This window comes from Centroberyx gerrardi, chromosome 18, assembly GCF_048128805.1.
Source record: "Centroberyx gerrardi isolate f3 chromosome 18, fCenGer3.hap1.cur.20231027, whole genome shotgun sequence".
Classification (NCBI taxonomy): domain Eukaryota; kingdom Metazoa; phylum Chordata; class Actinopteri; order Beryciformes; family Berycidae; genus Centroberyx; species Centroberyx gerrardi.
Window position 1 is genome coordinate 17,731,418 of NC_136014.1, and position 21,145 is coordinate 17,752,562.

The window sequence follows — 21,145 nt, forward strand, 5'->3', positions numbered from 1 at the left end:
TGTGTATTTGCTCGTGGCTCAGGACTCCAGAGGAAGAGATGACAGCCTCGGGATTGGTCAAGGTCGAGGGAAGAAGCTCTTGCAGCAGCAGAGATGTCTTCAATAGCATAATACCCTCTGAAGAATTACCTTTCTGTGGAGCCACGCTGCACATTTAGGACTTTTATCTGGATGTGCTGGCTCCTGGCATCACTTGGTAGGCAGCCAGAGGGGGTCTGGCTAAAGAGCAAAAGAGGACACATTTCCTTTCTGCTACATATTTAATAAGGCTAAGCATGCATGGAATTACTTTTCCTTAGACTCTCACATTTCCTTTCAGAACAGCCCTTTTACCTGTGCGCCTGCCAACCTTTCATTTTGCACATTCCTCTTCACGCATTATCTGAAACATACCCATTCTAATGCAGGTCATATGCTTGACTTTTTCTATGGTAGTGCCCTTTTTCATTGTCAGTAAAGTGGTTTTGGTAGAGGGCTTTGAACGCTTGGAATTTATGGAGAGGTCTGGGTTCAGCAGTCAGGTCTCCCCGACATGTTTGTTGTCATACTCTGGAGGCAGGTTTACCCCGGGGAATAAGCATCCAGCAATGGATGGGATGCTGCTTAGACATGACAGTGAAGAGTACTTAGTGGGGAAAAGAAAGGCACTGAAAGCACCATAAGTTGAAGACTGTGAGTTTTCTTTTTTAGATTATATATTACTAACAGTATATTATAGTATAGTATGTTATAATAATACTATATGAGATTAAAAAAATACCATAAAGTACTACGCCACCACCATAAACTAACTATTGAGTGCCACAGACAGGAAGATAATAGCCTAATGATTTTTCAGTAGGGAAGGGCTGTATTGTATACCCGTCTAGAGCTGATGATGGTGATGATGATGATGATGATGATGATAATGATGATGATGATGAGAGTCTGACTCACTGATGCGTGAGACCCAGTGCGTGAGAACAATGGGCGGCTGCAGCAGTCCAACAGTCGCTGTCACGCACCGGCGGCACCTTCCCCTCTACCTGTTCCAGTTAATTCACTGTAAATCTGCGCGCCAGCCACAGAAGAAACCAAACTGCATTTTACACATTCCACCTGTACCACACCACATCCTCCCGTTCATGTCAACTGTCATTCATGTGGTGATAAACAATATTCGTGAGAAAAAAAAAAAAAAAAAAAAAGATCTAACACTTCTAACGCACGCAGGGTGTTCACATGGATGTGCCAGCAAAAAGGTAATTATGCTATCCTTTTTTTTTTAGCAGGATCACATCAAATGTAGAATATCTAAATATCATAGGAATATTATAGTGACACCACAGGAGATAAAAATAGCATCAAGTACGATTAGGTCACTATCTCACTACTGAGAATACCAGACACACTATAAGCCCCTGTGGGAAAATTCTAGGAACATTACAGTGATTTTTCGTTAGTTTATGCAATTCATGAACTGCGCTCCTCCCAAAAAAACACAATAAGCTGCAGTTTGATGTCAAAGCATCGTCTGTCATCTTATCTCGGAGGCCACAAAGCACAGATGCACATGCATAAATGCATGTAGGCTACTAATCCGCTGTGTCATGCGCCGCCGCGGCCGCTGCAGGGCGCAGTTCCGTCGCTGCAGCCTGAACCAGCGGAGAGGAGACGCGCAGACCAGAGCGGCTCCGTCCTCCGCAGTCTCCTTCTCATCCTGCCCGTCTGACTGGCACATCACCGCGCTGAAAAACTACTAACTGACTGACAGACTAACTGGCTGCTGCGCTGACAGCACCGGCTGCTTTTCCATCCACACGGGGTAAGACAGAATTTGTGTTTTTCTCATATTCATGTGTTTTTTTTTGTGCTTGAAGATTTACATCAGATGTGCAGAGTGTTTGTTGATGGAAGCACTTGCAGTAATAGTACGCTGAGGCAAGACAACATATTCCTAGACGGGACACCGTCACATCTGGACTCCTATCTTCCGGAATCACCTGGAAGGCACAGGCTTACTGTAAAAAGCTTAATATGGATTAAAGTAATGAAGAGAGTTGCAGTAAATTAACATTTAAGGATATTTAAAGATATTTACTAGTATGTAATTGATGGGTTGCCTAAGGTTGTGTGCTTGTGTGCGTGTGCGTGTGTGTGTGCGTGTGTGTGTGTGTGTGTGTGTGTGTGTGTGTGTGTGTGTGTGTGTGCATGTGCATCTGTCTGTGTGCACTTCTGCATTGGTCAGATTTATGTGTGTGTTTTTGTGCACAGGTCCATGTGTCCATGTGTGTATGTTAGAGAAAGAGAGAGTGGGTGTTTGTCTGTGTTCATATATGTTCCCATATGTGTGTGTGTGTGTGTGTGTTGTAGCATTTGTGCGTGCCTGCATTCATGTGCTTGTACATATATGTGGCAGTGTATGTGTTTGTGTGTGTGTGCATGCTGCCTATAATGTGTATGTATATGTGTGTGTGTGGCACCGCCTGTCTGACTTTGCCCTTCCCTCCTGGCCTCATTCCAGACCAGCACAGCATGTGAATGGCAGCAGAAAGCAGCAGAGTTGTCACAGAGGAGCAGGAGGAGCTCCCAGCCTCTGGACCCGTCACTCACACGCACACACACACCCGGAGTCAGAGCCACATCCAGTTTCACCCGCCGACACACACCACCCAGAGGCAGGCCACTCGCACTCTTGCTCACACACGGAGTCACAGTCACACTCACTTTAACGCTCACACACACACGCAGCCGCAGAAATACGGCGGCAGACTCACACACAGTCTCTCAGCCATGACCAAGGGAGAGAGGGGAGCGCAGGGCCAGGCGGGGAAGCTCATCAAGCCCCCCGACCCGCTGTTCACCAAAACCCCCCACCAGGTAAGGATCACACGTTTTCAGTGCTTCTTTTGTACTGTACTGCATGCTGTTATGTTGTCATCATATGTGTGAATAGCATTGTTTTTAATCACATGGCTGAGTCCCTTGTTTAGACCCCGGATGTGCAGTAAGACACATGCAAGCCGAATGTAAAGTGCAGCCTTATATTAACCAGGCTTTTGTGATGATTAGTGTGGACTAGTTTGGCTGTGTATGAATTAATCTGCGAACGGCTCTTGACAAGATTGGATGGAGAAAAAAAGGGGGGAAAGTGACGCTTATCTGACTGTGATTAATCAGCTTCATTGTTTCCTTGTGAGCTGTGAGCCCACAGAAATGTGATTCAATGCCTGGAAGTGGATTGTTTTCATTTGAGGAAGGTTTGTCCCATTGATGGGATGACCTGCTTGATGAAACGGGAGGATTGTTATCTTTGTCTGATCCCGATGATATCAGTGGGCTTTGGTGGTGAAGACATTTCTAATCATAGGCATTGTAGCAGCCAGGACAGTGGATACAGTAGGGGATGACTCCTTAAGTTCTTTTAGGTTTACGTTAGAACTGCATGGGATGATTGCCATTTGAGTGCAGGCAGGAGATAAGTCTGTGAAAGCAAGTGAGCTGTTTATGTGTGTGTGTGTGTGTGTGTGTGTGCGTGCGTCTGTGCATGTGTGTGTCGTGCCTGTGGAAGTATGTAAAGCCGTGTGCTCAGAGGAATAAATGGAATGCTTACTTATTGATGCTGTTCCAGAGCACATGGCCCCCAGGCAGCTAAGGCAAGGAAAATGAAGGAGAGCCAACATGGCGAATTGTCCCTTTATCAAGATAGCTAACGTATATACATACATCCAATATTGTTTCATGATAAATGGAATTGGAATGGAAGGGAAATGTAATGGCATTCCTTTAAGTCCCTCAGTGTATTTTGTATTTTGCTGTGTCATGTTAAGGTGCCCAAGAAACAGCACCGACACCACAGCATCTAACCTGTTCTGCAACTGGCTCATCCGTGCCAAACCTCTATGCCAATGTGTTGTGTGTTTTGTTTGACTTATGCCTCCATGGACTTCAGTAGGATGAGACTTGAGATGTGACACTTGACAGACCCTTGACAATGGCAGAAATCTTTCCTGAAGAAGATAAAAACATTTATCAAACAGACAAGAATCTTCTCTTTTGAATAAGCGCTGTTCGTCCCAAGTTGAGGGTATTATGCAATATTACCAGTATTACTGTTTTATGTATTACAGCAACGATGAATAAGTAGGCACACGACATTGCCACAGCATTTTTACTCTAGAAAAACTAGAACGTTGAGATGTGTTACAGAAGAAGGGCTGTCAGCATCTTCTCAAGTCTTGTGTGTAAGACACGTCCCATAAGGGTGGCTGAGTTTGTTCCCTGTGTGAATTATACATACTAAAGGGTAGATCCAGGCCTAGTTCCCAGCCAATAATGGGTCACCTACCACTGCGAGTCCCTCAAGTAGTGTGTCAGTCTGAGGCTGCACGTGCGCTCAGTGCCTTCTTCTATATTACCTTCATCTGCACTGACAGGAGGAACACTATGAGGAGAATTATGAAAGAAAGATGAAAGAAACCTTATAGCGTTCTATAGCAATTCTATACATCAAAGTACGCCTCTAGATTTTGGCGTCATTCTCTGGGAGTCTAGCCAGTGTCGCATGCCATGACACACGGATACTGTTGATGTGACTTCATGTTTACCACAACAGAGGTTTATTACTGTCATTTTAAACAGCCTGACAAAAACATCTTTTCCTTTCATATTCATAATCCATAATCTGAGGAATCTGAATAATCTGATGAAACCAGAACTAGTTTTATGACCCTGATACCAAACATTGTCTGAAAATCCTGCACAGAATAAACCTTTAAACTGCTTTATGCCTTCATTTTGACCAGCTTTACTTTCTGCATGCGTACATTCAGCATACACATCTCCTTTCATTCAGAGAACGCAGCTCAGCTGGCTAAAGAGTTTTTTTTTTTTTGGCACTCCTCCTTTCTTTGCATCACATATCGTCCTCAATCCTGATTTAAATTACTTGCTATGTAGTCCAGATATTTTTGTAATTATTTTTCGCCCAACAGCTAAGGATTCATTAACTTTAGAGATTAGTCTCATCTGTCCTTGTTCCTTGCTTGCTGACGGATTGAACTTTGCATTGAGCTGGTGTGTGTGTGCGTGTGTGTGTGTGTGTGTGTGTGTTTGCCCAGTTAGCTAGTGTGTCCAGACAACGGTAGAAGGGATATCCTGTTTATGTCTTTGATGATAACAACTCCGTAATGAAAGATTGAGAATAAGAGTTTGGAAGGAAAGAATAAGTGTTTAGAGAAAGAGAGAGAGAGAGAGAGGGAGAGATCTGCTGGGTGCACAGAGTATTTTTGCACATCATCAGTTAAGCAGCATTCTCCAGACACCAAAGACTTTGATTTTCTCTCCAATTAGGGATAATTGCAGTGAGAGTGGAAGAAGAGAGAGTTTTGAAGTCGGAACCGCCGCGCAGCCTTTACTTACCTCTGACCCGCTTGTCTCGCATTTGAATAATTACACAGCTCCCTCCTGGTAATTGTCATTCTTGAACCCATCGATGTTTTGATGGGGCGAAAAAAGGAGGAAGAGAAAAAGTAAGCCGGATAATAACAGTGTGCCGGTTGGTGCTGTGGTTCCTTTGGTGATTTCCTTCTTTCATAAACTCCTGAGGGGACTCGCTGTGGGCCAAGCCTGAGCGACTGGATGTGGAGTGACACTTTTTGCGTGTGTGTGTGTGTGCGTGTGACTGACTGTCTGTCGGCCTCTATGCAAACAACAAAGGTTACAGGGAGTGTATGAAGAGCTGAAGGGGGAGACAGGCATAGGTTGATATATATATATACAGTATATAAATATGTGTGTGTGTGTGTGTGTGCATGTTCCTTGAGACAGTCGTAAATATTGGGCTTCCTAGGCTGTGGTTTGTCTCCTTATTCATGTGTGAAGATGAAAGCCTGCGCCTCTCACTACACAGACATACACACACACAGACACATACACAGACACACACACACACACACACACTCAGAGTCACGTGCCTGATGGGTTTAGCAGGCTCCTCAGTGTGCCCCACTGTCTGCACAGATAGACCACAATGCAAACAGCCGGCAGGGGGTCTCCTTCTGATCCTCTGTCTCACACATCCACACTGACACACACACACACACACACACACATACACACACAATTTTAATACGAAAATCTTTCTTGGCCCACACCACAGAGAAATTCACCAGAGTACTGTCAGTTAAAGAGCGGAGAATATGGGGAGATTGATGATTTATATGTAGGGAGCGTAGGGTTGTGGTGGGGATGGAGTTTGTTTGTGTGTATGTGTGTGTGTGTGTGTGTGTGTGTGTGTGTAAGGGAGTAAGTTGGGAGGAAATGGAATTCTTGCGAAAACAGATGTATCACTGTGTATGTTCCGCATACTGCATAGCAAACGTAGTGCGACTCAGTTTCAGTTTGGTATGCACTGCTCTTCTTTACGTTTCTATATCAGTGAATCAGCCGTTCTGACAACAGCATGAACAAAGGAACGTTTTATTTTTGGAAACACCTGGAATGAAGTTCCAAATGATTCAGACCCTGAATGACATCATGGGAGTCACCATTATCTTTGAGTCATGATTCTTTTCTCATGGCGTATTTCTTTCGAGAGAGACACACCTTATTTCAAGTTTATGCGGTTGGGATGAGGTGTTTAGGCAAGAATTTGGTCAGTCTATGGCTAAAATAGCGTGCCCTTTTCTGAGCAAGGTATTCAATCTCTACCTCTGTAGAAATCATATCTTTTTACTGTGATAAATTGAAGTGAGGAAGACAAGTGAGTTGAAAGAAGTTCAGCACAGCATGAGACTGGATTTAAAGGGTTTCATTCCATCATTATTCATTCCATTCATCAATATCATATATCCATTGGATCTATTGGTATACATTCGTGTTATGTGCTAGTGTGTATGCATATTTTGGAAACTTGCAATTTAATAGTTGATTGAATCATGTATGCCTATTGGCTAATGGGGTGACACATTTCCTTGATACTCCTGATTTCCTCAATGCCTCAATTCCAAAATTACCCTCAATGTGTCTGATTAGGCTATAAACAAAATGTGTAGCTCATTATGACCTTAAAATAAAAAGATCTTTTTGCATCAAATCCATTGTCCTGAGTCTTAAGTGTGCAGTTACAGCCGTAGATATGTGGCATATTTTTGCTCTGGCCATATATATTGGAAATATTTTGCTACCTGAAATTCATCAGTCAATATTTCAAAAACACAGTCAATTCTGACCTCAAAAGCATTTCCATTTTGTAAGCAAACTTTTACTTTAACAGTAACCAGTTGTATGTTTCATGTCAGCAATCATTTTATCTCACTTTAGGATGAGACTCTTTGTTTGAGCCCTTGCAGTCAAGAAGCAGACTGAGCCACAGGTGAATCACGTCTTAATTCTAGTCTTCTTTCTCTCTCTCCCTTGTCGCCTCTGCCTTCACAGACTGACTTGAACCAGAAGTTGTCAGTATGCAGTAAGCTGTGTTTCGCCATCGGCGGAGCGCCCAAGGAGGTGGCTGCCAGCGCCACGGCCTTCTTCCTACAAATCTACCTGCTCGATGTCGCCCAGGTAACATGTTTGAAGGAATGATGGAGAGAGAATGAGCGAGAGTATGAGCATGTGTGTGTGTGTGTCTCTGTGTGTGCCTCCCTGTTCTTTGACCTATCAGCATGTATATGTTCGCATGCATGTGTATGTATGTGTATGTGAGTACTGTGCATGTGTGAGATGCTTGTGTGTGTTAAGTATGTGTACGCTCATGTGTGTTCGCTTGTTTTTAACCCCAGTCTGTCCCTCCTCCGCTCTGTAGATCAACCCCTTCCAGGCTTCCATGGTGCTGTTCATTGGTAAGGCCTGGGGTGCAGTGACCGACCCTATCGTCGGCTTCTTCATCACCAAGAGCAGATGGACCAAGATCGGCAGGCTCATGCCCTGGTGAGCTCTAAAAAACTGCTCACACTATAAAAAAAATGACTGTGTTTCAATATCACTGCTACTTCCTCTTCCTGTGTTCCTGTATTTCTACATCCCTGTATTCCTGTAAGTGACATTCAAATGTTTCTTTGGCTCACAGGTGATTTAAAGACCCAATGAAAATGGGATGCATGTGTTCCAGTTTCATTTGGTTCTCAAGCCAAAGAATGACCTGATTATTGCAGTCAAAAACCAATAATTATCCTTTAATTGTACAGTTCGTGACACTCCCTTTGATGTGCTATGCATATGTTTTAAAGGCGTGGGCTACTTTTGCCTTTTGCTGCCAGACAACAATAGAGAGGGAGGTAATTAACGTACCAGCATGCTGCCCAGTGACATTTTATTAAATTTATGTCACACTTCATTTCACATTGGGACATTGCCCGGCTTTTTGTTGTGCAAAATGTTGCTCAGTGTGTCACTACCTATTAGATAAACAGTTCATTGCACAGAAATGCAAGAATGGAGAATAAATTTGCCTATGAATACGTTTTTTTTGACAACATAGTTCAACATAGTTCTGTGATTATGTTCCAAATCTTTGTAAATGAGAAAAATAAATCTGTTTTGAACATTTTTCTAATATATATACACATAATGCAATTGCTAGCTTTTGTGTGAAATCTATTAGAGATTCCTTTTCATCAAGCAGAAAGACTGACATTGCCATCTGAATTTGTAGATATGATTGGTTTGATGGATTTATGATTCACTGGATGGGTGTAAATGCGAGGTTACGTTGTGATTAAACAACTCTCTATGATACTGCATTACATGAAGGTATTACCACAATTCCATTAATCACCATTTCCAAAGATGGCTCAAGCGGTCATGTGTGTGTGTGTGAGTGTATCTGTGTGTGTGTGTGTGTTTTCAAGATAAGCGTGTCCTGAACACATTGGCGTGACACCATTCACTTACTGTAATTACACAGTGAGTACCTAGCGGAGGGCCTGATGTGTGAGTGCCTAGTGCATTATAAGCCATAGATTACACACAAGCTGACAGTGCTGGAGGGGGACCAAGTCCACTGTGGCCAGCCAGCCACGCTCAGTAGCAGACAGATGCTGCTGGTAAATCAGCTTTGATTACCACTGGGAAGCTGTGTGTGTGTGTGTGTGTGTGTTTGGCGTGTTTATGCATCTGTATGTGTGCCTATTTGTGTGTGATGAGAATGCAAGACACTCCCTCAATTTCACCCCTTTGGAAAGCCCCCTTTGCCCATCCGGGCAGGAAGCGCTTATCCCCGCTGGCTGTGACATCAGCAGCCAGACATAAAGTGATCAGTATCTCCATCCTGAGTTGTTTAGGATGGAGTCATTCGGCCCAAAACACCCCCTTGGGTGCTGCTCTGTTCATTATGTTGTTATTATAGAGACCCACCGTACCAATGGCAAGAGGAACCTTGAGAAAACAATCTCATCTCCTACAAGACTGTCGCTGTTGGAGATAGCTTCTACTTAGTAAGGGTATACAGTATGTAGGTATTTAGACTATACCCGCCTGTTTTTCTGGATAAAATAGTGTATATACCCGCCTCAACTACCACTAGAGCACTGAACCCACCATATCAACAGAGAGAGGAGCTGTGAAAACACACTCTCACCTACAAGAACTTTGCCAAATCCCCTCCGCTCCATTGTCTGCCATCCAATTAACATGCTGTAAGTGTCCTGGACAAGTCAGGGAGGAGAGAATTCTATGTGCCATCCTCTTATCAGCCTGCTCTCCGTTAATTATGGTTGTGGAAATTATTGGGTCAGGTGTGCATGTGCGTGTGCGTGTGTGTGTGCGTATGTGTGTGTGTGTGCGAGTGTTTGAGCACGCGCGCTGATATACTCTGCCTTTGTTGCCTCTCTGCACACAACCATCTTGCAGAACATTCTAACTGTCCCATTCACCGGCCCGGGGGCCTTTCATCGCTCCCATGACCAACCACTCAATACTGCAGCACCAGCGTTGTCAGCCCCTTTTGTTTGAGCAAACAATCAGGAGGAGAGTGAGGGGGCGAGGCCGGCCTCTGTGGGTGGGCTGGACCATGCTAGAAATGACCGTTCCCTGCCTCTCTCTCTCTACCTCTTTCTCCCTCTTTCTCTCTGTTTCTCTCTCTGTTTATACTCATTCCTCCCTTTCTTGTCTGTGTCACGGTCTCTTTCTCTTACACTGAATCCTGGTGTGGAGCAGGCCAGGGGTCAGAGCCCTTGTTATTGAAGCGGGTGCGGTCAAACACCTAAGAGCCCAAGCATGTGAGAGGGGCGAAGTCAAATTTTGACACAGTCACCTGAATTCCATCAGTCCCTTTATTACCTGCGGATTGCGTTGGTGCAATGACTGTGCAACTCTTCTTCCAGGTTTGACCAAATAAGTCATAAGAATGAGATACGATTTTCCTTCCGTGAAATTCAGATTACTCACATGACAAATGACATGATTTGGTCTTTAAAGGAAATGAAGAGGGTGGATAATGTAGCGATGTTTACAGAGGAGTCATATTGTGGATCATCCACTTCCCTCCCTTTTTCTCTGTATTTTGAAATGCACAGCTGTTCCCTTTGACCATAATGATATGTAGCAGTTGTTTTCTTATGAATTATACATGGCCAACATATCACTCCAAGTCCCGAAAACAGCACAACACAGCAGAATCCCTCTGCTCCACGTTTGCTTGGTTTGCATCTGTGTGTTTGTGTGTTCGTGTTTGTTTGTGTGTGTGTGTGTGTGTGTGTGTGTGTGTTTGAGTGCGTATGTGCGGCTACATCTTTAAGTGCCTGGCTATGTGGGTTTGAAATATTGTGGTATTTCCCTGGTCTCCTGTCCCTCCACACAAGCCGGGACAGATTCCTGTCATACTCACAAGCACATAATCATTCACTAGTCTGCTAAGCCTCACAGTAATCTGCCAGAAATATGACCTGATTTTAACACTGTTATGAAAATTACATAACACAACTGCTGTCACCCCTTCTCTGTAAATGGTGGCGGCTGGCGACGGCTGTTTCTCTCTTTGAAACATGCGAGATAGCTTAGTGTCATAGAAAATGTTTTTTTTTTTCCAAACAAAGGTATCTCAGTTTTCAAATAAGTCCTAACTTTTTGAAAACTAGACCCAATATAGACTATTATTAGGCTAATTGTCATTGTTGACAGAATCTATATTTTGGAAACACTGAGTATAATTTTCAGGTCTTTTTCTTTTTACAAATCAAAATATTTGTGCGTTAAACCCTTCTGTGTGTCTATTGAATCCCATGTTTAGCCTGTAAGTCTAACCCAAAATGTGTTTGTGTTCTGCAGGATGGTGGGTTGCACTCCGTTTGTGGTGGTCTCCTACTTCTACCTCTGGTTCGTTCCTCCCTTCACCAACGGCAAGTTCATCTGGTACCTAGGCTTCTACTGCCTCTACCAAACCCTTATCACTGTAAGTATGAATCGCAATCAGAATCCCCTTCATGCGCCAAGTACATGAGCTGTTTATTTAATTTGAATTGGTGTACACATGCTTCTCACAGATAATTGGGCAGGACCTCACATTCAGTACAAGAGGGACAAGTGGGCAGCCAGGGACTAAAGCTACGATTGATGTAGTTCAAAGTCTACAAATAAGCATAAAGACAAAAACATTACATTACACGTTGGCAAAAATGCAGCAAACATTTTGAATATCAAAGTTTAAAGCGGTACTGCTGCCATTCCCATTCATCTCCTGCCAGATCTGTTTTTGTTGTTGTTTCTTAATAAGCAACTGAAAAAGTGCCTCCAACAGCTCCTGATAGGATTTACTCTTTGATTTGTAAGATGTGCAGGAGATTAGAGCCCAAAGACACCTTACCTCAAAGGGGAAGTGCAGTATTTATTTAGGTTTCCTTTTGTTACTACGGTCTAGACCATTCATCTCTCGCTCTCTGCTCTGCTCTGGGGCTAACCCATACAACATGTGCTACAGAGCGTGTAGACCGCCGTACCCACACTGCGGTGAGCTGTAATGGCATGTCATTCTAACTACTTGATAAGTATATGGTCAGTCCTGCCAGGAGCCTCTAGCTGGGTAAATGCTGGTTACCGCTTTTAGCCTCCCTTCATTGTCTCTTGATATGTGTGTGTGAAGCGAGCTGGGAACGGACAGCTGTTATCGCTCTGAGGGTTGCCGTCTGTAAACAGAGGCGAAAATACAGTGATATCTCACCCGTTCATATAATCAACTGGTCATGGGTTTCCATTAAACTGATTAGTTCTCATGTCCACCCCTATTGGACAGTTAAGCCCCGCTGGGCAGTTTCAATTCTATAAATGGTCGTTTCCAGCAAGGCCCCACAAATGACATGCTGTGCAGCACCAGTGCCTGAAGAAAAAGGCTGGGAGTCTTTCACGGCCGCATTTATTTTCGTCGCGGCTATGGACGCTCGGGTGGCCACAATGCTGACTGAGCTCTTGTGTAAATTACAAAGTGAAGGAAAGCTGGGTTTACTCGCCTATTCTCTGGGAGAGGTGGTGAGGCAGGGGAAAACAGAAGGCTGAGGTTTGCCAACATGGAAACTGCAGTGATTGCTATTGATATATATACATACAATATACTGTATGTATCTGCATTTTCACTGGAACCACCGGATAAAGGGCATCTGAAGGAACTGGGTCCAGGAACACAAAATGTAGTTCATTACAGATCACTGATGATCTGCTTAAAAGTCAATTATCAAACTGTGTTCACTTTCCCATTAGACTGAATAATGGCTCGTTTTTGTCACATGGTCAAATGATCATTATACTTCAACATAGGAAAGTAAGACTCTCAATTCTTGTCCTTTTCCTACCTTATGACAGTTCTTGTCACTGCTCGGCTCCTTTGGTATCTGTGCCAGATTTATTGTTTTTTCTTTGTGTTGCTCAAACCTCGACTGTGTCTCTCTGCTCCGCTGCAGTGCTTCCACGTGCCTTATTCTGCTCTCACCATGTTCCTGAGCACAGACCAGAAGGAACGAGACTCAGCCACCGCCTACCGTAGGTCTTTTAGTATGCATGAAGGACTTAAAAAATGCCTGCAATGTGACACACTGGATGAAATTTAAATCTTTGCTATTTCAATCGTTTTTGCAATTGCAGTTTTGTCTGTCGTGCATTTTTGTTCATATTAAAAATGTATCATCGCCTTTGAATTGTGGGAGCTCTATTCCTTTTTTCATGTTGTACTTGTTTTACTAGTGAGATGCCATATCTATTCATGTTTTTCATACTTTCATGTGCTTGTATGATGCCAGGAATGACTATGGAGGTGCTGGGCACGCTGGTGGGCGCTGCCATCCAGGGCCAGATTGTGGCCAGCGCTCACACTCTGAAGCACTGCCCTACTCACAACATGTCTGCCGGTTACCTCGGCAACAGCAGCGGGGCAGAGATCGTCAAGAGCCTGGTGCACTCCCAGGACTTCCTGTCACATGCCGTAAGTGTCACCGTGCCAACCTGAGCCCAGGTGCCGGCAAACTAGGCCACGGAGTTAGTTTGAAAATAACTTCACCTGGCATCAGCTATTCTCACTTAACTCGGAGCTGCGGTGTTTTCTCAAGGCGGTTCTCTTTGTTTGCTTTCGCTAAACATCCGAGGTAAAAAATAAAAGCAATGTCGAATGAAATGGAGGATTGTGCGACGTTGGGTTCTTGTTTGCAGACTGTCTAGAAGTCCCCGGCATCAAAATGGCTTCACGTTTTCTATAACCCATTGAAGGGACTGAAGGGAAAGGCGTCTGTTTGATATCTGAACCCAACATCCTGAGCCAGCTCCCTCTTCCTCTGACCACAAAGGGGGTTCCTCCCTCACATCAGACCCTTCAAAACCCTCGCCCCGCGTCGAGGGGTCTCTGCAATCTGTATGTCATTAAGCCTATTCATATCTCGCCCAGAACACTTGAAGGCAGACCCACACTCCAAATTCAATATGTTGGAAATATTCGTCTTTCACTTCAAGGCGTCTACAGCCTGAGTTAAACTTGGGCGTTAAGGAAACACAACATGATAGGACACATTCATATCCACACTGCAGCTTGCAGAGCTGTGAATAACCAGGATTGAGACAAGCCCACTGTTAAACCCCACTGTGAATCCATCATGGGACTTTTTGTGAAGATGAAACAAGCCAGAGCCCAAACTGTCCTGTGTTGGATTTGGTCGCACCGCAGCTATTCAGGGTTCAAATGGTTCTTTTCCAATGGATTTTGGGTGAACCCTATCGGGGCGACCGGCTCACCGCGCCAAACCCTCTGTAGCCACCCGCTAAATTCCTCCGTGGTCGCTGGTGAGGGTGGCACACCGTCTGGGCAAACTCAGCCAGCCCTCGGAAACAGGCAGCGTTTGATGTGAATAAATAATAATGAACCGCTGGGCTGAGCCGCATGGAAAAATAGCAAACAAGCTCAAGTTGTTTAAGGCAGAGCAGTTCCTGTTGGGGTACGGCATTAAACCTTTAAGGCTGTATTTTGGGATACAGATCAACTTGAGGTTTCTTCCTGTTTATGCTTTTATTTGTACAGTGAAATGTGCATGACGGAGTGTGCAGCTTATGCTGGTCTGAATTGCGGAAAACAACACAGAAAGTCAAACAAAACAACATGCACTGGTGGATGTCACATCAGAAGGCAATTTTAATAGGGAAGAACTGAAGAGTTTTGTTTCAAAATGAGATTATTCATAAAAACTGACACCTTCTCTGGCAATTTGTTTCCAAAATGGATATATATATCATTTTGGAATGAAATGCTTCAATTTTTGAAGCAATTGAGAGCATTATGAATTAAAGATTAAGGAAGGGCTCAGAATAGAAGGGGATGTGCCGCCTGTGTAAGCAGAGAAGAAGAGATGGATTGATGTAGACTATATATTTGTTCTTTTTCTCCCTCTGCAGAAGGAAGTGTATATGATAGCTGCTGGCGTTATAGGAGGAGTGTTCCTCATCTGCACCGTGGTGATGTTCCTGGGAGTCAAAGAGAGAGATGGTGAGACTTTATGTGAGTGCATGCGTAATTTTATTTTGCGTGTATGTGTGGGCATGTGGACATTTGTGGACTTTTTCTCAGTTGCCTCACTGGCTATCTTAAAGGAAATCCTGTATACATGTGTCCCATTTCCCATTTTGGGTCTATATAATTCACATTCTGGTTGTGGAGGAATGCGTGACGTCTCTACCCTAAACACAAACATGCGTGAGTGTAATAGCCCATATGGAAAAAAAATAAAAATCACGCATACTTCAGAATATGTTTAGGGATGTGTTTCAAAATATACAAGAATTAGGCAAAATGTATTTGTGTGTATAGATTCGCATTCACTTGGCACTCAAAAAATATTTTGAGGCCAGAATGTAAGCTAAATCAACAACTTTCACGTTCCATGGCGATGAAGCGCTATTCTATTCTATTCTATTCTATTCTATTCTATTCTATTCTATTCTATCCTCCCCTGTACTTAGCTAAGGCCGAGATGATTAAAGAGGGTGACAGTGAACCTCTGTATCTCTAGTACTCTCACAGTGAGAGTGTCATTGAACTGCTGCTGGTGGATCTGTCAATGTTGGTTCTCCTTCTCTCTGTTCTTTATTACACTGTAAATGACAATAGTCAATGGGACAAACAGAGCGTCCACTGCAATGCAGGGACTGTTCTAGGATTGCCAGTGAGCAAATCCTCTCCTTAGTAAGAGGAATCTATAGCCTTTCTCTTACTGTGTGTTATTTGATACGCTGCATAGTTGTATTCTTATGCCACATGTAACCGTTTCAGATCCATACGCCCCGAAGACAGAAAAGCAGATCCCATTCCACCAGGGCTTCATCCTGGTGATGAGACACGGGCCGTACCTCACTCTAACCGCTGCATTCCTCTTCATCACTGTCGCCATTCAGGTAAACGCAACTTTATTTATAAAGCACTTCTCAGACATGACACTCACAGCATTACAGTAAATGGAGCCTGTCCAGGATCTGAAACGCGGAGGAATCACTGGCGCTCAATGTTGATTTGATCAGTGTAGAAGAGCACTTACTGAAAGCTTATGGTTTAAAGCGTGTTTCAAGTCTTAGCGTTGAGCGTGATATTAGCACAGCATGTTATCATGCTGTTTGCATCATGATGAGACAGTCACTTGTAGGCCTATGCTTCAGTTTTGACACCTCGAGTTTAGACATCCAAACTTTTACTTTGCATCTATTTCTGTACATTTTCACCATCTCATCTCAGAGGAGGTGTCAGTTGTCATCCATGCGAGCCCAGAGTGGGAATAAATCACTGCAAAACACCGTCAGCAGCTTCTCCAGTCACTTCATTTGGCACTCAGCACAGCGAGCTGCAAAACAGTGACAGCGCTGAGTAGACAAGGCGCTTCTGAATATCCAAATAATGTTTGATCTCTGATTTCCAGCTGGTACAGAGCAACTTTGTCCTCTTCTGCACCTATGCCGTGGACCTGAGGGATCACTTCCAGAATATTGTGCTGACCATCCTGGTGAGTATTGCTTTCATCATTGACCGATTCACCTTACAACCACTCAAACATGTCTCTATGGGACATAAAGTGTGTAGCATATACATTTTCTATAAAATATAAAGCTATAGTGGTATGATTTTTAAAAAAGTTTGAAAAAAGAACGTCATAGCGTTGCCATTCCTGCCTTCATCCTTCATATAACTTTTCTTTGTCAACATTGAATTTTTCAGGTAAAGTTTTTAGTAATACACTTGCACCCCAACAACTGTTTTGGATGAATCGTATGAATGACGTAATGTAATGTAATGTAATGAATCAGTGTTTTTTATGTGGATGATATCTCATTTTAGAAAAGGAAACTTGTCACACATCCATTAGGTCACTGCACATTGACACCCACATAGACAATGATACTCATCACTGTCATCTGCACATGTTAGCTTTGAGCCATCTTCCCCATTATTAATGCATTTTATTGAACTTACTCACTGAACTGAATCACAGTCATGCAGCAGTTCACGTCACACATGCATCACACACTATCTGGTCGCGTATGTTTACCCAGGTTTCTGCAGTGATAAGCATCCCACTGTGGCAGTGGTTTCTGGAGAGGTTTGGGAAGAAGACCGCAGCGTTTTGTGGCATCACAGTGAGTATACTGGATTTGTAATTGTTTTGTTCAAGGTGCGACCAGAGCAGCTGTTTGCATTGATGATTAACCACTGATGATTGTGCCATCTTGTGGACAAGCTTGGAAGTATGGCAAAATTTCAGGCTGTATTTGGAATGAATGTGCATATTCATCTTTCTGCCTCCCTGTCTATCTATCTTTCCAGTGGATCATGCCGTTCACAGTGATGCTGGTGTTCATCCCTAATGTGGTGGTGGCCTACGTTGTGGCTGTCTCCTCCGGGCTCAGTGTGGCTGCCTCGCTCCTGCTGCCGTGGTAAGACCTGGCTCTCAACACTTCTGTACATCAGATGAAACCACATTCAAGCGTATCAAAGCTCGGCTAAATTATACATGAATGTGCTTTGAATATTTGAATATTTGCTAACTTGCCAGCCCCATAAACAGCCTCAAAAGTGGAAACATCCGCTGCAAGATCAGATGAATCAAGAGTTACTCCTTTTCATGTCCATGTTCAAGACATGCAAGCTAGATAGACTGGAGACTCTAAATTTCCCATAAGTATGAATGTGAGTGTGAGTGGCTGTCTGTGTTAACCCTGTGATGGACTGGTGACCTGTCCATGGTGTCCTCTTGCCTTCTGCCCAATGCATGCTGGGATAGGCTCCAGCCTCCGTGACTTTGAAAAAGATTAAGCCGGCAGAGAAAATGAATTAAAAAAAATATATATATGACACAATCCACTCTATATCTATCTATCTTTATATACGTGTATATGCTCAAATATTCAGAATGTGTTCAACTATTGTTTTGCTCTGGTACATCTGTGTGTCTTCTTTGGGACAACACACACTTGTGTTACTTTTTAACACAACATATGTTAATGACAATACATTTTAACACAACATGTGTTGTTATTAACATATCTTGTGCTGAAAAGTAACAAAAGTGTGTGTTGTCCCAAAGAAGACACACAGATGTGTTAAAAATGACATATCCTTTGTAAGAGTGTAGGTTGTCTACCTTTGACTTTGACTTTGGCTCTGTGGCTGTGTGTCAGTACAGTGTTTTGTTTATGTAACTGCAGTCCTTCTATAATTCTATCTGAGGTACGGTGGCTCCGCTGCTCGCATCAGTAGCCTTTTATTTGATGTAAAATGGCATTAGTCAAACCACAATAGTGCAGTAACATACTGTTAGCGGTGACTTGGTGCCCAACAGGCTGCGTGCCCACTGCCATTACACCCGTCCACTCACCCGGGTCACGTTACGGTCATGGTCGTGATGTCATTTTTATGAATGAGATGTCTTCTGCTGTAAACCCCCTGTACAATCATAGAGCTATTACAACACCAGGGGGGAAAGCAGTCTCATCCTCTTTCTGCTCTGCTTCTGTTATTCGGTCGTTTCCATGGCCGACTCCCCCATCACTCCTCTCCTGTCCCGTCCCTCAAACCCAAATTACAGGGGTCTGCCAAGGGGGCATGTTTATTTTGGAAGGGCTGATTGTTTATTTTGGTGGTGCTGCCTGCTGCTCATCATCTAATCGTGTTATTAGTTCTGTAATTTCAGCCCGCCGTTTTATCAAAGCGCTATAAGTAGACCTCACATCATCAGCCGGTGCCATCTTGACTGGTTGTGTAAGATGATTAAAGTGAGAGCGTGAGGGAGGTCTTAGGCGCACATCAGCTTACCCTCACCAAACCATAGAGTGACCCTGATCATTAAGCACACACACACATACACAAAACCCTTAAAAAAACAAACTTAAATACCAAAGATTAGCATCTGGAAGCTCCATCATTCAATGTATTCTCTCTCACTCTGTGTGTGTGTGTGTGTGTGCAATCCAGGTCCATGTTGCCAGATGTGGTGGATGACTTCAGGCTGGCCAACCCCTACTCTAAAGGCCATGAAGCCATCTTCTACTCCTTCTACGTGTTCTTCACCAAGTTCGCTGCTGGCATCTCCCTGGGAGTGTCCACCCTCTGCCTGGAGTGAGTCTGCAGCTCCATCACACACACTCTTTATTCACACACTCTGTGATGTTCCGTACATGCACTCATTAGCGTGTGTCGTGATGCCTTGCAACGATGCATTACCCCCAGACCTAATGAATAATACATCACGTTAATGGCGTCAAGTATCCTCATTCGCAACATACAAGTTTTGTAATGCCGTGTTGATTTCCTGTAATCTGAGTGTAAACTGTGTTTCTGTGTGTTTGTGTGTGTGTGTGTAGATTTGCAGGGTATGACACAGGCGCCTGCAAACAGCCAGCTCCCGTAGCCTACACTCTGAAGCTGCTGATCGGCGCTGCACCAGTGGCCTTCATCGTCACGGGGTTAATGATCCTCCTCCTCTATCCCATCAGTGAAGACATACGGCTCAGGAATAGACTGTGCCTGGAGGAGCTACGGTGAGTGGCTGTCATAACTTCCAAAAAAGTAATAATCCGTGACATTTTCATATAAATTAATGTCTGTTTTGCTTCTCTCTATGATTGATATAACACAATAGTGATTCAGCCTTTAGCTAGCTCATGAAAGCTTTTACATTTGCTGATTTAAACAAATTCCTCTGGTGCACATGATGTGTTTTATGCTACTGGCAGCAGCAACAGTGGTTTGTTTGAGAGAAATAGAAGAACTGGGTAGTTAGCATGAGCAGCGATAGCCGCCATGGCTGAACAGGCAAAGAAAGGAGCGCCACCTACAGAAACTCAAACTGCATCAACAGAAAATCCAAAGAAAAAGACGTCACATTTCTGTACACACTGTTTTGATGCAAAGTGATCTCTGGGAAGTGCAGTGCAGAAACACCACAGCAATGACAGTTTAGTACCAAAGATGTCACCAAAATAATAATAAAAGAAAAACAGGATCTCCAGGATTACTACTTTAAGGATAAATCTTTAGAATATTTTAAGAAATGTGGCAGTTACTTCAGTGTCTGAACTTTGGGGCGAGCTGGTTCAAGCCTGCTGATGTTGAGATTGGAAATTATTGAGATATTGTTTATTATAGTGTAAGCCCGAGTTTAGATGCAATGTCAGCGTAGTGTAGATGAGTATAATAATTCATAATTCCAATGACTTCCAAGCTTGGTTTCTACATAGGTGCTCACCCTAAATAGCAAAAGGGCTTGTTATATAAGATTGTGCTTACTGGTAAACTTGTCACAGGTTTAATATACTATTGATGTAGTGTATTATTAATATTGATCTCTCCCACAGGAAACAAGGCATCACTTCCAGAACGATGGAGGATTTGAGTAACGTGTGACCTGGACCTCGACTGGAGTGACTTTACGAAGCCACCTATTCCAGTGCTCAGCTGGAATGTTCTCCATTAGTGTATATTACACTGAGAAATAGTCAAAACAAATTTTGTTTTAATGTAAACAATTTTAAGTTTGTTTCTTTGTTTTCACATGAACATGTACTGTATAGTCTTCTTGAATATATAAATATATACAAATAAGATTACTTAATTTATATAAATGAATGTATATCATTATTTGCTGTGTTTAGCTCTACAATGCTGGTATTTATTAATGGTATCTGATTACAAGGAGTTGATGATATGAACTAAATAAAAAAGCTGTAGAGGTTGGTTGGTAGAATGACTGAGTGTGGGTGTGTTGTCTGTCCTTTGCTAAAGAGATGCTGACAAAGTAACAGGAGACTGCACAGTAGTATAAACTAATTTTCCAAGTTTAATATTCATAGTGCTAACAGCAGATTTTAGTTTTCACAAGACTCCTTCCTCTCCAGCACAACAGACTTTTCTCTGCACATGATATTTGATGTTCAAAACAGCTCCTAACATTGAACAGCGATGACAAGAACTTTTCTGTTGAGTCTTGCCCCCTCTAGTGTTCAGCTGTATTACAGCGCTTGGTAACATTACAAAACTGTGTTCACATGAAGACAGATTAGATATGCACAATATTTTAGAGGGTTGTGCAACAATTTGAGTTGGAGTAGCAGCATAAAAGCACTAATCCAGGAACTCTTATGGGTAAAATTAGAATTAGATACACCTTAATTCAAGAAGTGTATGGGTTTCTGTAGTGCGCACAGATTTAAGATAATACCT

General features: G+C 43.2%; 1 protein-coding gene across 1 annotated transcript; it reads left to right on the forward strand.

The window, feature by feature from the left end:
• Nucleotides 1–1,712: 1,712 nt before the first annotated feature.
• mfsd2b (MFSD2 lysolipid transporter B, sphingolipid) lies at nucleotides 1,713–20,672 on the forward strand. Its single transcript, XM_078289843.1, has 15 exons — nucleotides 1,713–1,804; nucleotides 2,504–2,859; nucleotides 7,417–7,542; nucleotides 7,784–7,908; nucleotides 11,245–11,368; nucleotides 12,867–12,945; nucleotides 13,203–13,384; nucleotides 14,839–14,929; nucleotides 15,713–15,834; nucleotides 16,350–16,433; nucleotides 16,981–17,064; nucleotides 17,252–17,361; nucleotides 18,899–19,042; nucleotides 19,288–19,464; nucleotides 20,281–20,672. The coding sequence occupies exons 2-15, from the start codon at nucleotides 2,521–2,523 to the stop codon at nucleotides 20,327–20,329; spliced, it is 1,836 nt and encodes a 611-aa protein (XP_078145969.1). The 5' UTR covers nucleotides 1,713–1,804; nucleotides 2,504–2,520; the 3' UTR covers nucleotides 20,330–20,672.
• Nucleotides 20,673–21,145: the final 473 nt, after the last annotated feature.